Source organism: Pomacea canaliculata, linkage group LG2, assembly GCF_003073045.1.
Source record: "Pomacea canaliculata isolate SZHN2017 linkage group LG2, ASM307304v1, whole genome shotgun sequence".
NCBI classification, from domain to species: domain Eukaryota; kingdom Metazoa; phylum Mollusca; class Gastropoda; order Architaenioglossa; family Ampullariidae; genus Pomacea; species Pomacea canaliculata.
In genome coordinates this window covers 23,792,773-23,810,250 of record NC_037591.1, presented here as the reverse complement: position 1 = coordinate 23,810,250, position 17,478 = coordinate 23,792,773, and the positions used below count along the sequence as shown (strand labels likewise).

At 38.6% G+C, this 17,478-nt stretch overlaps 2 protein-coding genes across 4 annotated transcripts; one reads left to right on the top strand and one right to left on the bottom strand.

The window, feature by feature from the left end:
* Window positions 1–20: 20 nt before the first annotated feature.
* LOC112556869 (UDP-N-acetylglucosamine transferase subunit ALG13 homolog) lies at window positions 21–2,692 on the bottom strand. Its single transcript, XM_025226267.1, is given in 5 exon segments — window positions 21–569; window positions 811–949; window positions 2,066–2,162; window positions 2,165–2,233; window positions 2,398–2,692. Coding segments are annotated over 5 exon segments (576 nt in total). The 5' UTR covers window positions 2,557–2,692; the 3' UTR covers window positions 21–457.
* Window positions 2,693–2,739: 47 nt separating this feature from the next.
* Window positions 2,740–17,385, top strand: LOC112556866. Of its 3 annotated transcripts, none has more exons than XM_025226262.1 (15): window positions 2,740–2,785; window positions 4,654–4,747; window positions 5,540–5,699; window positions 5,899–6,000; window positions 6,172–6,969; window positions 7,664–7,790; window positions 8,348–8,415; window positions 8,908–9,197; window positions 9,766–9,946; window positions 10,323–10,650; window positions 11,701–11,806; window positions 12,593–12,700; window positions 12,913–12,999; window positions 13,904–13,989; window positions 14,513–17,385. In XM_025226262.1, exons 2-15 carry the CDS (start codon window positions 4,658–4,660, stop codon window positions 14,637–14,639), a joined length of 2,658 nt encoding a protein of 885 aa, XP_025082047.1. In that variant the 5' UTR covers window positions 2,740–2,785; window positions 4,654–4,657; the 3' UTR covers window positions 14,640–17,385. The 3 variants fall into 3 exon arrangements, with proteins under 3 accessions (XP_025082047.1, XP_025082046.1, XP_025082048.1); XM_025226261.1 differs by lacking the exon at window positions 2,740–2,785 and adding an exon at window positions 2,849–3,000; XM_025226263.1 differs by lacking the exon at window positions 2,740–2,785 and adding an exon at window positions 2,852–3,000 and having other exon boundaries at window positions 7,685–7,790.
* Window positions 17,386–17,478: the final 93 nt, after the last annotated feature.

Genomic DNA, 17,478 nt, shown 5'->3' with positions numbered 1-17,478 from the left:
AACAGAAAACATAAAATATATTTCAAATAAGAGAAAACAATTTCTGGACACATTTAATGTTGAAATGCTATACTGACATCCTATATATATGTCTTTGGTCCGCCAAAATGACATGACAACTTTGAGCAAGATTTCATTCTTCCATAAGACATATCAAGGGCTAAAATTAGAACATGCTCTCCATTTTTTGGAGCACATAAATGTTAAAGATGTGGAATCTCACTCCAATTGCATATCTACTGTGAGCTAAATTTTCATGTCACATTCCATCAACACTGCATTCCATCAATACCCCCACCAAAAGGCTACCACTGCCACATGTAGTGAGGTTATGTTGTCTATGGTGGATGCCTGGGTTAGAAGTATCAACTGCTTAACACCAACTTCCCTGACAACACCATGACCTTCATGCAGTCTATTCAGTTTGTCAGGTGCAACAAATGTAGTTATACAGGAATTAAACGAAACCCATTATGTTGTCTAGATGTTGTGCAAACTTGGTTGGTTCCCCTGATGGGAATGGCAGTAAGGTAGAGAAGTCAACTGTTTCTAGAGTCTTTTTAAGTGTGCTGAAACAAGAACCAAATACTGCAATTTATCAACTCTTTGCAAACTTTTTGCGATCTTTTTGCTAGAGAGAAATACAGATAGTTAGAAATACAGATATAAGTGCATGAAATAAATTATCTGAAACAGCAGTAATTTTTCTCAAGCTGTAGACTTGCAAGTTACTGACAAAATAACATGCACAAGTACAGCAATATCTTAACGACATTATCTGTGTTCAGGAGTTTATCTGGACTAGAGTACCTGCAAGTGCAGTAATGTAAATAACCATCCTGGTATAGACGTTGAGCCAACTCCACCTGATGGTTGCTCATCAGCTGATCGTTAACCACCACCAGCAAAGGTTTTCCTGCTCCCAAGGCATCTAGCACGCTTCCGGCACCTACACCAAGTCATACACCTTGAGGTCCTCAAATTGCTTGCGAAAAATACCAAATATTGTTCTCACACTTTCTCTCTCTCTTTCATACACAAAATGAATGATGCATATTTTCAAAATGATCAAAACATACTTTTGATACAAGATGATTTATGGAGCAGAAAATACTATAATTAAAAACAGGTTTGGCCAAAGAGAATGCCGCAATAGCAATCATGGCAAAAAACTAATGCGTCCATTATTAAATCATTGCAAAAACAAACCAAAACAAATTGTTAGATTGAATGTTTAGTTAATTTAGATCCCATTCCTTAACAGATTGTTGTCCTTTTCTCAGAATCTCAATGTAAGTAACACATGACTTGAAAGGTGAGCAGATTTTTGCATGACAGCATGTAGTAAGCAATGCCAAGAGAAAGTAATAAAATGACATCATATGGTCACAATGATGAATCACCAATGACAAAAGTAATTATTGTCAAATATTGCAAACAAAGCGCCATGTGTTATTATGCAAATTCGCTTTGTTTCGAGATCGTTATTATTTTGTTTATATTTTTTCTTTGTAAAGCACTTTGAGATAGCATTTGATGAAGGAGTAAATTGCAATATGAATTCACTTTATTATTACTGTTATTGTTGGGAGGATGTGGTCTCACTAGGAACAATCTGATCATAGCAGGGTCAATCCAGCTATGAGGATTATATGGATGGGGTGATAAGGTTTTGTCAAAATGACTATCACATATGCATCCTTGAGCACAGGGGAACCCATGTCATGAGGCTTGTGTCTGCAGAAGGTATGTAAATCTAACAACTTTTGTATGATACCATCACTTTTCTGTACCCTCTAGATCTGTATGAGAGTTTTCACTGAATTTAAGTGTAAAAATTATTTTCTTCGAATTTAAATTATGTATTCTTTGTATTGGTAGTTGGAATCACAGCTTCAGTGTTGTTTAGAAATTCTGGTTTCAAGGGATGTGTTTGTAAAGAAGGGTCTATGCACTTGAGATGATCACCGAAAACCGAAATTCTGGTTTCAAGGGATGTGTTTGTAGAAGAAGGGTCTATGCACTTGAGATGATCACCGAAAAACGAGCATCAACTCTGACAAACCAGCATGGCTGATTACAAGATCAGCTGAGTGTATGTCATCACTGATTTCTTCCTTATATCTGTAGTATTCCACGGCAGGGTTTTGGGACTCGCACAGCGCGATTCGGGCTCAAAGCTGCCACGGCCAATTTGCAGCAGGACTTTAGTGAATCCAAGATTTCTCAGTACCTGCAGAAAGAAAATTAAGGCTGTTTCCTTTTCAGAAGCAATGTTATCTGTGGATACGCCAAAATCACAAAGCTATAAGACTACAATTTTTTTACAAGTAAGAAAATGACTAAAGCTGCATCCTGCCTACGACTACGTCAGCTAAACAATGCGCGTTGCCACACCTTCAAAATGTCGTCGGATGTAGCAGTCTTTATAAGTTCGACAAACTCAGTGGTGCCTACTGTCACAAACACATTTTTCTCCATCATTTGTGATGATGACAGAATGAACGTTTCATCAAAACTTGGCTTTGAACGCAGCGTTATCTTCTCTTGGACCATTAATCTTTTCACTCGGCTAATTTTTCTAAAGGGCTGAGGGAAAAGAAAGTTTGAACTAAATAAATGCACAAATATAAAATCAATCAATATATAAATATATAAAATTATACAAAAAGGTATTTAACATGTGACTTTTGGTTTTTAGCTATAAACCTCTTTTCAAGTATTCATTTTCCCACTAACTGCAGAGTCCATATTTCTACTAATCATTTTCGACAGTGGGAACGCAGTAAGAAAATAATTTTAGTTTAATAAAATCATTTCAATCACATTTTATTAATTTTATATTTTTTGGAGGTAAAAGACTTGATTTAAAAAAACCAAATCGATATATAAGTATCAAACCAATGGCAACGAGACTAGCTAAATGGTGTCTGTCTTGTTGATAATCTATCGATGATTTGTTATTTGAAGTGCTTTTTGCGTTTCATCGGCACATTTTGGGTGAGTAATCCTCACAAATAATAATAGAAAGATATCAGTATATAACTTTTCAGGCCATCCTATAAGCTAAAGGGCTCTTTTTGATGGTTTTCTTGTATTTTTCCTTGCCATAAATGGTAAAGCATTTTCATGGAACTCCACTCCTACTAGGAGTTCTAGTGGTACTATAAGCACGCACACTGCATGCTTGACACAAGGGTTACATTCTTTTTGTTGTGTGACACATAAATAGACATGATATATACATTCTTCCAAATCTGATTAAACAGTTAGTTGATTCATGTTAGCTGAATTCAAGTGTGTTTATCATCCTTTCTCCTAAAATCTTGAACGACACAAAGCGCAAATAGCCCTACAGCTATACGAGAATTTTGTTTTATGTTTTTGCATAGTTTGTGATACTCCAACTGTTTTAAAAGATAGCATATGGTTTTTGTAGGATGTGCATTATTTAAGTCTCCGTTAATACAGATTATGACTGGGAGAAAACAACATATATTTAAGTTTTGTATGGCAATGCTTAAGGGATTTTTGTTATTGAAAAATTGCCATTCTTTATTAGCTCCAGTATAACATGGGGTTTCATAACTGAGCAAAGCATTGTATCCAAAGGTAAAACTATCAGATTTCCTGCATACATACATCTATATATATATAGTTTATTATACTACTGCCATATTGTATTCTTATAGGATTTATATCATAAGGCTATTAAAATGCCAGAGCAAATCAGAATAAATATTAGCATTTGTAACTACCAGATTTTGTTTGAATATTACAAACCAAAATCATATGCTTGCACATTTGGAAAAGGTTCATTGCTTGATTGATTGCATTATTGGTATAGGTTAGCAAAATGTCCTTTCTTGATACTTTGTCTCTGTAAACATTTTTCCTGTAATTTATGATAAAAAAAAACCCTAAATTGTAACAGTTGGGTCTGAAGAGGATATATGTGTGTTTTTTATGTACTGTGCACTTTACATACACATAGAGGTATTTCCAGCAGTAGCATTTAAATAGCTATTAAGGACTTTCTGTTTATATAAACTCTGTGAAAAACTAGAGATTTAAGCAGTTCTTGAAGTCCATTGTACATTATTTGAACTATAAACATTTTGTTATAACTGATACAAATGTGAAAATATTTGCTTTTGTCACCTACAGCAGGCTGCCAGATGCAGAAATGACAGCCAGTAGCATGATAAAATGTTTCTCTCATGAGCATTGTTTCCTATAGGCCAAAAAAAATTAACTGAAACAAACATAATTTTTCACAATACAATAAGCAGTTTTCCTATGTAATATAGCATTATTAATATACAACAGTCATCTATATTGTCATCTTGTAAAATTTGTGAGCCTAGTTTCATTTTGTTCTTTTAAAGGGGCAAATAAATCAATATTCAGTGAGACTTAGTAGACACAACATTTTTCACTTACATATATATCAAAGATGTTCTTGATCAGTATATGTAATCAGTATATAGTATGTTAAGATTTTCAGATGATAAATATATCATTAACAACTTATTCTTTGTTTTTAGGACTAGCCATTTCTTGTGTTGTGGTGCATGCTAAATGATGCCTATCCATAAAGTCCATAACAATTGTTGTTGCTGCTGTCATTAGATTTTTTAAAAAAATTTACAGGAAGATGGACAAAGACAGTCTTGTGTCTAATGCCAATCTGGCATGGACAGAACCTTCGCACCCTTTGGCTAGTCTCTCTGGACCTATCAAGCAGGTAAGTACATTACTGATGAGAGAACGGGGATGGTGGAGATATGAGAGAGAGAACAAAACTATATGTGTGTTGAAGGGTGGATGGGGGTGGGGTAGCATGTATGCATGTGTGTGTATTCAGATATGCATGTCAAGTTCTTTTGTCTGTCTCAAAATTCATTTAGCTTGAACAAAGACACTTGGATGTTGACCATTTTCTTGCCAAGCCATTATGGCATGGATCAAACTTCAATCTCTAAATTCAGGGCAATATAATAATTTTATCTTTTATTATGATATAGATTACAGTTTTATACCTTATTTACTTCTGTATTTCTGATATAAACATGGATTGTTTAGATTATTTTCTTCAAGTTTTTTTTTTAAATTGTAAAATGCTCTGAGCATATCTGTTAGATGAAGCATCATAAGTGTGATTATTTTAATTACCATGCTGAACAATCTGTATGGCCTTCACTGTCACAGGACGGGAAAATGTATATCAATGACTTATTAGTATTAGGAGGTTATGTTATGTGAAGATTTAAAACGACAAAAAGGCATCCTTTGTGATAGTAGAATTTGTTTACAGGACAAAAAGTGCTGGTAAACTTATCCACAAACACTCACATCTGCCCTTCGTACACACTGTGCAGACACAGACATTGAAGAATGAATTAGTAACTGTTCTTGTAGTCTGTGATTCATACATTTTTAACACTTATACTCACAACTAAGAGCTGAACATGGATAAGTTAATTAATTCTTTTTCAGAATAAGATAATTTTTATTTCTTTACACTGGGGACCTATAGGATGAGGCAAGCAGAGATGGTGTTGTTGAAGAGGACATTGTGGTGGATGCAAGCAGTAAAACTGTGGAAGTAGTTGCCACGACAACTGCAGAGAACACAGAGCAGGTGGTGGTGCAGCGAATATATGCACAAGCAGAGGTCATAGCAGAGCGTACTGTTGGTGAGCATGGGCTTGACTATTCAGCCATCATGAATATCCTACATGTTCATTTTTTCTTTTGTTCTTTTCTCAAAATCAGAACATTTTATGATCTTTGTTGAATATGCTAATGAAACGAGTTGGAAAAGCATGTCACTTGTTTAGTATTCTTAGGGAAATAAATTCTGTGGATAAAATGGTAATTCTTGGACAATGGCAGGACTAGCAGCACAGGGAGAACTTTGGCCTTCCACTGAAGATGATATTGATGTGGTGTCTCTGGATGGAGCTGCTAGTGCCACCCCTCAACAGCCAGAAACAGGTCATTTGCTTGCATGAAAATGTCATTGCCTGGTTACTGTACATCATGAAGTGTATGAAACTGCTTGAAAATTAAGAAAGGAGTTTGCATCCTTTTACATAAACTTCATTCTGTTATAGTGATCATGTTTTTATTTCTTACAGTGGGATGATTTACTTTTTACTTTTTCAGGTGTAGGGGCTGTACCAATGTCCATGAGCGAACGCTTTCGGGACTACATGGAGCAGCTGTCTTCACTGTCGCCAAGCGTCTCGTCCACCCAAGCAACATGGGGATCCGATGTTTCAGATGAAGATGCTGCTGAACGTCAGCGAGAAGGACGGTGGGGAGTTCGGTCCTCCCATAATCAGTGCATTTCGCACAAACCAGCTGGTGAAGCGTCAAAAGAGGATGAATTTGTGGACTGTGATGAGGTCATGGAAGACCCAGAACCTGATTCCACTGTGGACTCTACCTTGCCTTCTGCCTCGGCTGCCTTGTATGACTCACTGGACCCCTACTCACTTTTTAATCTGCCTTACCCTGTCTCATTATCTCGCTATAGAAGTTCAGATAACAAGCGTAAGACTTATGGGTTCTGCAGTCAAAAGGAGAACACTGCTGTCTCTGGAAGTACCAGCAGCAGCATCAGAAGCAGTGGCCAGTCACAGGTAAGCTCACTGTCTGGGCGAGGGGCAGCTGGAATTGTGGAAACAATGAACCGATTATTGGATGCTCCAGATGTGGATGTGCTGCAAGTGCCATCAGATTTTGCTCGACCTTCAGACCTCTCCTTGGCATCCACATCACATGGAGAAACTTCATGCCGGAGTGATGCTCGCTCTCGCATGTTGCCCCCAACTCCTCCAGCCACATGGACATCTGGGGAAGGTGGTGGGGATGGTGTGATGCCAATGGAAGCAGAACACTCCAGTCTGTCACAGCATACCTGTCTTTTATTACCTGGTCCATGTAAGAAAAAGTGCACAGGTAAGGCTTTGTAGGATGTAATCTTTTTTTTGTTTGTTTTAGTTTTTTTAATGTCAGCTTCTGATCTGCTGCCATCATAAAATAGGTTTTTAGATATGATTAATCAAATCTCAGGTGATTGCAGATGTTATGGGGATACATTTGGGTGGGTGTGTGGTGGACGTGTGTGCGCTACGCATACATGCTCACACATACAAGATGCTTGCTCTCCCTCTCTTCTGTTCTTCTCAATTTTTCACTCATTTTTGCTGTTTGTCTTTTCTCCCGCTGCTTGTCTGCATTAGGGAAGTTTATTTAACAGCACTTATTGAAAGTTTTACATGTGAGATAAAAGCAGCAGGGTATGTAGAGATGGAATGAAAGCTGACATCCTTTGGCAGACATCAGGAAATAGATCCAGGTGGATAAAGCTGCTAGTTGCCTGTGATACTTTTAGCTGATTTTGTAAACATTGAAGGATTGCTTTTGCTGGTGTTAGTATTACTAGTGAATTATAGAAATCACCTGAATATAGCAGTGGAAGGACAGTTACTATCTTTGGTAAAATTAAGATCTATCATCGACATGGCTTTTAGCATACGGCATGTAAAAGGATGAGTGGGTCTCCTATCCATGACGCAGCATGTCTGTTTTCACTTAGATGTGAACTATCATAAGAAATTAGAGGACACTGATTCCAATTTGCTGGCAACAGATGACCGGCTTCATTTTTCAGTGGAGGGCACTGCATCTGCAAGCATTCCATCACCAGTTCTAAGCAGCGTGTTTCTATCAGATGCCTCTGATGACAGTGATGTGGAGGTTGTGAAGATAGAAACCAGGTCTGTATGGAAGTCTTTTTGTAAAGGGTTTTTCCCCATGTTATGATGCAAAGAATAATAACAATAAAAACATTTAATACAACTTTGTTCCAGAGGGCATAGCTTGCACAGTTATAATTAGTCAGTGACTCTATAGTTCTTAGGCCGTAGGTACTGTTATTATGTATGATAAGGATTATAATAATAGTAGCAATAATGATTATCATGATGAAGTATATTTAAGATGAGTATTTACACATACCTTCCCTGAAAAGAGCTCATGGTTTTTACAAATGAAAGATTAAAAAAAAATAACAAAATCATATACTCCTACCCACTACTGGATGGATATAGAATATGTTAAGAGGAGACCAGTTACATATATGTCATTAATACTACTAATAATAATTTGTTTTCAAGGAACATGCTTTCTGTGAGTATACAAGTGTGCTTTAAAAAAATAAATAGGTAAAAGGACTTATGCTCCCTCACTTTAGAAGTACAATGAACAATCATTCTTTTTAGTGGCAAATTATCATACCACTTTATTTATCCCACCTTATCCCTGTCATTAATAGAAAAGGCAAACGAAGAGAATCAACAGGAAGGGCAACTGTGGTTGTAGACCTCACAGAATCAGACGATGGTAAGGCTAAGAATTGTTGCATATTGCAGATTACACTTAAATTAAAAATATTGAACCAAAATAATGATACTTAACAGATTATTTCAGATGTAGTCATTTCACTTGTAGTCCCTTTAGCTATGCACCATCATTTAAATGACTGATTTGTTGTTTTAGCTTTGACAGCTGATCTTTGGTATATTTTGTACCTCTTTTTGTGCATGGTGATTTATAGGCTTGTAAATCGAAAGCAGACAGGGTTATTCACTGAGATTATTTGATGAGATAATGAACTGAGTGAGGTGAAAAATATTTTGCACTCTTGTAGACCATTTAAAATCTCCAATAGTGTTTGGTCTCCATGACTGATCTTGATTGCCATTACTAACATTTGGTTCCTATGAAGATAACATGCTTTTTTTAATAAAATTAAATTGGGTGTGATTGTGGCTAAATGTGAAAATAAAGCCATGAGCATTTGTCAGCTCAATTGTTTCTGGCATCGTGCTCTAGATCACCAGTCAAGCAGAGAGTCAGGGGGTCCTGATGCTGCTGTCCATACTCCTGGGCCGTCTGCTGCAGCCAGCTGCGTGGCCTCTCCTTTATTGCACCCCTCCCTGTCACCTCCTCCCCTTGCGGCTTCTTCTAGCATCAACACCACCCCTGGGAGTGCACGCAGGCCTTTGCCTGCCCATCAGCCACCGCCACTGCAGCGGAGGCCTCCACCAGCTCACACACCTCTGCGAACCTACAGGCCTAGCACTTGTCGTCTGCACAGGCCTTGCGCTGGTGATACATGCAAGGTTTGTTGGTGATAAGCTGTGACACTAATTTCATCGTAGGATGGTGGTGGGTGGAGAGATCGGTAGTTTACCCCAAGCCAGCAACTAAGGCTATATCACGGTAAGGCAGCCAGCCCTGTAAACAGATGCCACATGCAGAGAAAGAAAAGCATGAATACAAGAGCTGAACCCAGGACAGCCAACCCTCACTGCATTAGTGACAGGTGCGAGCTGTTGCACTAACCGAGCTGTCCACTAATTTCATCAGAGGTGGCAACATCTTGAATATTTGGTGTTCCAGTTTGCAATTACATTTCTACAATTCATTGTTTCCAGGGGTTCTGCTTTGATGCTTAGGGTCATTAAACTTTTCATGTGGTTTTGTAGATGTGCAAGAGTGTGCACCTGCATATTTGTGTGCATCCAGAAAAGAGAATGTGTACTGTGCATGTGTCATATGTATGCATTAGGCATGTGTGAAGACGATATATTTTTTTTTTTTCCATTGACACTGATGGTGTTTATAACTATTTGTCATGCTTACATACACATGCCCATGGACTTGCAGTGGTATTGTGCATTTGTGCAGTATCTCACACGGGGTAGATGTATGGAGGGTGGATACTGTGCTTACCATGGTGAGCATCAAACACTTCAGTGCCGTCTGCATCAGGAAGTGCCACATCCTCACCTACATCACCCACATCCAGTGCCTCACACTCAGTTGCCCAGTCAGCCGTTGCCACCTCCTCCACTTCACCCTATCACCAGTGAATATTTTTGTCTCATTTTCATGGCTTCTTGATAATAGTTATATATCTCCAAATGCGTAGCATCATGACAGCAGTAGCAGGGACTTGGTTTCAAAGATTCCATCTTTCCAGCATGGAATGTAGGTTGATGGCCTTTAGTTGTGTATTGAGTGGGATTAATTGGAGAATAAAAAAAAATAATTATGATCTGACAGTGGCATAGAATCTCACAGTAAAGCATTTACTTGTCATCCACCAATATTCAAACTTACATGTTGTGCTGTCAGTTTCATAAAAACTGTACAGCTTTGTTCAAAGGATATGTGCAAATGTTATCTGCCATCAGTTTCTACATCATGAATACAACACTAACCTGTATTGCATTGTGTTTCAGTCAACTGCCCACACACAGCCCACATGCACCATTCAGTGCAGCCTCCACGGGCCCACATCCATCACCACCACTACCACCCAGCTCCTTTCACTTTGCCCCACCCAATGTCCCTCACTGTCCCCACCCGTCTCTTACCTCAGCACCAGGCTCATCAGGCGCCACCTGACATTGGCCAGCATGATGCCTTTTCTTTCAATCCTGCTGACCCGCTGTCCACCCTTCCCATGATCCCCCCACCTGTTGAGGCACACGGTGCAGTTTCACGGCCCCGTCCATTCTCCGCACAGCTGGCTGGCATATCACATGACACCAGTCAGACCTCACAGAGGTAAGTGTTGATGAAGTGACACATTTCCAAAATTCAATTTGATTATGCCTTTGATTTCAGCATGGTGTTTTTAAGACTGCCAATATCGCTGTTGTCATCATCGTCATCATTATTCTGCAATGGACTGGCCTCAATGGACAGGCAGTTATGCTTGTCTGCCTGAACTGGTGAACGCTACATAGATATGATATATACTTGGAGATATGGAGAGAAGGCTTGACAGTTAGGTCTGTCTTGGGTAGGGAGTGGTGAGCAGGTCTTGCATGTAATGACCAATCCACTTCTTTATGTTTGCAAGCCATTTCTTCCTCTGTCTTCCTTGACATCATCAAGGTCCCCCCCTATCCTTCTAAGGTACCCCGAAGAACAGTCTAAGAATATCATGCCAGGTCAATGGCAGACCAGCTTGTGCCTTTTCACAGTTGCTAGAAGGGAATCCTGGTGTCTTACAAGGGTGGCAACTGTTGATTTTGAGTTCGCAGAATAGCCTCCTCATCACTTTTGCTTGGTTTCTTATTTCCATACAGGGTCTATGTCTCAAGTGTGTACTGCTGGGTTTATGTCTCAGGTCCGTACTGCAGGATTGGTACAAAGAAACTTGTACAGTCTATACCTTGTAGCAAGCCTGATGGAGCTGCAGCACAAGATCCTGTTCATCCTGGTCATTGCCTTTGTCTCTGTTGTAATCCTGATGCTGTGGAGGTGCCATTTATAGAATCGATGGCTCCTAAGTACTGTTCACCTCCTGGAGATGTGTGTTGTTCATTCAGTTTTGTAGATGACTGGGCTCCCGTAGCGCACTTTTTCACTTGTCCTCTTCTTGGAGCTTGCCGATAAGGCATGAGATTGCTGACTAATCTAGCCTGCATTGTCTATCAATCTACAGTCAGTATCTCACATTTAAAATCATAGGCAGTTTAGAGTGGGCTTATGATAATATTGTTTGAGAGAGTGTGTATGTGTGCATATGTGCACTGTGTGTATTGAAGCATGATGGATGTGGAAGGAGGGATTTGAATGATGTTGCTGGAGGGCGATTTACTGTTTCAGTCAAGTGCCTCCTCAGCAGACACCACATCATCACATGCATCATCACATGCATCATTACCACCTCAACCCAACCCCCATCAACAACTGTTGGCCGTCTTACCGCATGGTGAGTTTTTCTTACTTTTTATGACTGCCTTGTCTTTGACTCACAAGCTGTATTTCACTTTGGCCATTTATAACTCATATTTATTTGGCAGATAAAACATTGTTGTGACTCTCTTTCTGTGGTTTCAACATAATATGTAAGGTAGGCAGAATGTTGTTGTTAAAACTGCGGTTCTTTTAAAGTCAAGGATGCATGGGAGTGTCAAATCTGCAGTCTTCTAAAGTGGAAGGATTGGTGGGGGGATAGATGAAGTAGAAGTGGAACTTCATGTGATGAAATATTTACGAGGCAAGACATTTATACATTGAGATGAGTCACTCAAGTTTGACATCCACCCTTAAAGCCCTTTGAGTCTGCATAAACATAAAACATAAAACAGCTCACACTGTTTTTAAGTGATTTTTGATTGTTAGTGCTGAAGACAGTTTATTTGAATTATATGTTTTATTAAATAGATTATTGTCATTATTTCTGACAGGAAGGGCTGTTAAGACCGGTACTTCATGGCACATTCATTATGTTAACTATTATGATTTCTGATCCCAGGCCACCAGCATTGATGACAGTCACCTTCAGTTTATAAGTGTATGCTTTGATTTTCAGAGAGAGGAAATACATCTGGATATTAGATACTTTGCTGATTTGATAATGTACTCTTACTCTGGTGGGGAAGAGCAATGACAGGACATAGCGAAACATCAGTAAGCTCCGCATTTGGTGGTACTTTAATAAATGTGGTGTTACTTATATAAACAGCAGAACACATCTGTTCTCTTCATATTCCAGCCACCAATGCCAGAGCTGCCTCCCTTTCCAGCCTTTCCTCCATTACCTCGTCTCCAGCGTGTGCAGGTTGGCCTTGGCGGTATGGTGTTTCATGGCCACACATTGGAGGTACTTCTTCAGTTGAGGAGTGACTGGTTAGGGCTAATGTAAAACACAGAATGCTTGGAGGACACATGCCATTAGATTAATATATTTTCTTATTTATGAAGGATAAAATCTTTTCAATACTGCTTTATCTTTTAAATGTGAAGAATAGAATGTAAAAGAATCGTTAAGCAGCAGCATATAAACTCATTGTTTAATTTTCTGTCCACAAACAGTTTAGTTATGAAGGACATGCCAGTGTCAACTGTGGAGCATCACAGGCTGTGATTGAACAGAACACTTTGCCTCATACATATAGAAAGGTAAATAAACTGGCTGATAGCCAAATAAGGAGTGAGTGTGAGAGTGGGTGAGGTGGGAAGATGGGACAAGGAACTGTAGGGAAGAAGAAAGTTTTGGAATGATGAATATCATATTTACACTATACCAAACATTTTTGAGTACTCATTTTAGCTAAATTATCAATACCACATTGACCTGTTGAAAAGGAGCAATATTGTAATGTTCCAAGATGTGCACAAAATGCAGCTAAAATGACATCAGTGATGAGCATTATGTCTCTTATGTTGTTGTTTTTTTTGTTACCCAAATTCAGTTGGAAAATCCAGAATACTTGCAAGTTTAATTATCTGTTTGATAGTTTTTAAAAAATATGCGGATAAACTTATAAAAATCCTGATAGGAAAAAGGGAAAATGATTCAAATGAAAACTGGATTTTATTAGGCATCGAATAACGTTATTCCTTAATTAGGTTGTACCATTCTTTAAAGATGCAGCTTTGTTTATCATGTTCTGAATGCCTCCTGTGGATTATGAATATAGATTGTGAACTTATATCAGACAGTGACTACGATACCATTAACAACTACTTGGAGATATGGAGAGAAATATTTGTGTGAAATCATTCATTCACTTAAAAGATATGTTGGTGAACCTAATAAAATATATAAGAAATGTCAAAGTAGAAAGGGAAAATAAATGGTAAGGTTATATTTTTACGTATTGTAGATGCCCAAGTTTATGTGTAACAAAACAGCATTTCTGCAAAAGTTTGGATGCGTGTATAATACTTATTAACATGGATGCATTAATGTGCAGTTTCACATAATACTCAGTCACGCTATAGTCTTTCAGTGAATTCTAAGGTTTTAATCCCATTGTATTTTAAAGCAGACTATATCTGTATGCTCTTTCTTCACATTCAGGTAAAAAGATGTGTGGAGGGGGAGGAGGATCATAGAGAGAAGTGTACAATTTGCCTGAGTGAGTTTGAGGAGGGGGAGGATGTCAGGTAAGCATGTAGACACTTTGTTCCAGATTTTACAAACAATTGCTTTGATTAGCCAGTTCCTCAATGTGTTGCACAATATAAGCATCAGTCAACATCATCAGCTTTTTTCTTATTATTGTGGTATAGAAGAAATCCAGACTTCATTAACACAATGTGTAGGCATCAGTTTTATGGTATGTCAGCAAGTTTGACATTTGTTCATTTCTCGTCAAAATTCTAACCGTACCTTTCATATGCACACACTTAAATAAAATGTTTAAACTGAAAGTTTGGGGGTTGGACTATCCACTAGTCCAGTTTTGTGTCCAGGGATGGAGAAGTACAATGAGCTGGCTTTACCAGATTCTGGGTTTTACTGTAAAGAAGTACTTAACTATGACACACATCTGCAGCAGCTAGATTCCTCAGACATGGTGTAGAAAAAAGTTACTTTTGACCCACAAGGACCACATGCATTATCTGCCATCCCATAAAATAAGCACATGGATTCTGCTTTGTCCAACCTCATCTGTGCTTGTTTCAGGCGATTACCATGCATGCACCTGTTTCACATAGAGTGTGTGGACCAGTGGCTAGCCACCAACAAGAAATGTCCCATCTGTCGTGTTGATATCCAAGCCAACAGTAAGGACTCCATGATACATGACTGATCTACTCAACCAACAGGCCTTGGGTCACAACTTACCTTCACTGCCCGGTTCCATCCACCTCCTCTGGTGTTGGTGCAGGCGTGGCAAAGTGCTCTTTTTCTGTAGTAGTGTGGGTTTGGCCTCTCTACCTCATGAATGTACTGAGTTCCAATATAGCTGACAGTTCTTTTGGTCATGTTGGTGGAGTTTTTCCCCCTTTGCCTCTATTTTATTTTATTATTGTGTTGGAGGGAAGGGGCGATATGAACTTGAAATTAATGTTTAGAGCTTTTACAAAATTGTGATTAATAAAATATCTTTGGATCCATAGGTATCCAGTCTGGGTAAACCTGGTTGTCTTCAAGACAAAGCCAACATTTGATGTTGGGAATTGTGCAGGATTTAAAAAGCTTGCCAAAAATTTAGACCAGTATAAGATGGTCTGATGGAATATATGTATGCAGAATTTGTGAAAACAAGTGTTTGTAACAATATTGCATAGCAATATAGGAATGGGCAGCAGGGTATGAAGACTATGTTCATGTAAGACAAATGCAGATGTATATGAAAATTCAAATGTAATGCATCAGCCAGCAGAGCTGGTGGCTAATAAGCTGGTAAGATGAATTACAAATGGCATAGAAAGCTTCAGCAAAAGGGCATGTGCAAGTTGAATAGCACTGTGTTAGCTGCATGTATTGTGTCTGGCAGAAAGCAGTGCTGCAGATTAGGAAGACAGGAGCCGCAGGTTGGTGATTGTAATATTTTAAGTGCATGATGTACAGCCTAGAATGTTGGATGAAAATTATCTCACAGCATATTTTTAACTGCCGCCATCATTGTTAATTATAAGCAAATATTTATGAAAGATGTGCTGGATCACATTCAGAGTGGAGCAACTGTGTAAGTGTTTATTCTTGGGAAGTGGCAGTTCAAGATTGGCAGTGCAACATTGTACATGACATGATGTGGAAGTTCACAGTTTTAATGTAATATGTAGGGTAAATAGAATTTTGCAGTTCCTTTAAAATCAAGGGCACTCGGATTGGGAGGGCCAGATCTGCAGCGTTCTAAGGTGGATGGATTGGCATGGGTAGACTGCAATTTCCTTAAGGTACCCAGGGTCTGTGTTTATGTGACAGTGTTTCTTGTAGGATACCACAAAATTGCTTTTCTTTTTAAATGGGTACCATGGAATACCAAGTGCTCATGTGTACATGCATAGACATCTTGTTAGCAACACAAATTTTATTGTCCTTGCATGCATTAGATGCTGATTTATTCAGTTGCTTTTATTTGATGTGTAAATTGTCACCTGTGTTGCATGACGCCTTTATCGATTTGACAAAATGTTGTCTATAACATTTACACTAAGTGCTGACAACATCTTGTTAGTGAACCTTCCATTGTGTGGAAATTCCTTGTGGATAGCCTAAAGTTGCTAGATTTGTGACAGTTGTTGCCAGCCCATGTCTTGCGCTGACAATACATGGTTACAGTTGTGTGCATTTTGACATCCCTGCTTTGATTGGGCAACATAGCAACACAGCATCTACAATGAAGTTGAGCCACTCAAGCATGAACTCCACCTACAAAGAAAATTATGTAATTCATGTTCTTACTCATGGGCAACACTACTGAAGCTGGTGTTAGGTAAATCTGACTGTTGAGCAACAACACACACACACCATCTTAGCACTCAGAGTAGCTTGGGCACATGCACGTCCTTATAAATATGAGTAGTTTTTTAAACTTGTGGCTGACTGAATGAAAAGCTTTCTTAAAGATTTACAGGGCATTGCTCTAGGCAGGTGCAGGTATTATGGTGGGACTAGAGAGGAAGACTGGCTGAGCATTGTGCTTGTGTTAGAGAGGTGTCTTGCTAATGAAGTAGGCTGCCACACAACTCTTTGTGCTCCACTTCCTCTGATGTCGAGAAGTCTAACACTTGGTCAAAAGACTTTGTGGGGTATTTGACCCAGCTGAATGTATTTTTTAAATCATGTTAAGCCATGCAGTTTCCTTTTTCACAAGCCAATCTGGATGTCTGCAGATGTCATTTTTCTATCAGGTCCATGAGTTTAGATGCTAGTCAGGGAGAGTCCTACACCACCTTTGTAATCAACAAGGATGATGGTAGAAAATGGTGGTTGCTGTTAGCGTATAAATTGTCTAGTTTAGTTACTGTTCTCACTGCAAGGGCTCTCATGGTACTGGATTTGTAGTCAATTTATTGTTTATATAATTCCCCACCATCTTCCTTTTTCAATTTGCTTTCAATCTGTACTATGTGCTTCACAAGACACTACCAGACATGTCACCTTGTCTTGCCTTAGTGCAATCCTGACACAGACACGTTGCAGTTTTTGATGACACTTGATTCGATCGAGCGGTTGAATTCCACAGTTGATGCTGTTTTCTAATACACACGTTTTCCTGGATTTCACCCGACCAGCTCTATAACTACTATAATAGCAGATAAATTTTTGATTGTACAGCTAAAACTGAAATGTTAAACACTTAAGATGTTGTTCAGCGGACTGCATGCTACAACTTTATTAGGTGCTTTCATTTGCTTTATTTAACTCGTGGCTTCTTTTTTGTGTTAAATGTAATGTTTTTGTGGAGAATAGTCTTTTACAGGCACACTATGTGCATAAATATTCATAAAGATGTATGCTACAAGTTGAACATCACATGACATTGATTTTAAGATGTATACATGGCGTCATATTGTCAGAATTATTAAAATATTTCCTGTCTGAGAGATGAGCAGTCTTTTTTTTTTGCAATGTGTTTTCATGTTCAGATGTGTGTCATGTTGAACATGCATTACCAGATATTCTTGCACATTCAGCAG

Excerpts from the sequence above, each read along its gene's own strand:
- LOC112556866 (XM_025226262.1), top strand. The coding sequence starts at position 4,658 with ATGGACAAAGACAGTCTTGTGTCTAATGCCAATCTGGCATGGACAGAA. Across the intron at positions 4,748-5,539 it reads TCTCTGGACCTATCAAGCAG|GATGAGGCAAGCAGAGATGG; the intron begins GTAAGTACATTA and ends GGGGACCTATAG. Across the intron at positions 7,791-8,347 it reads GTTGTGAAGATAGAAACCAG|AAAAGGCAAACGAAGAGAAT; the intron begins GTCTGTATGGAA and ends TGTCATTAATAG.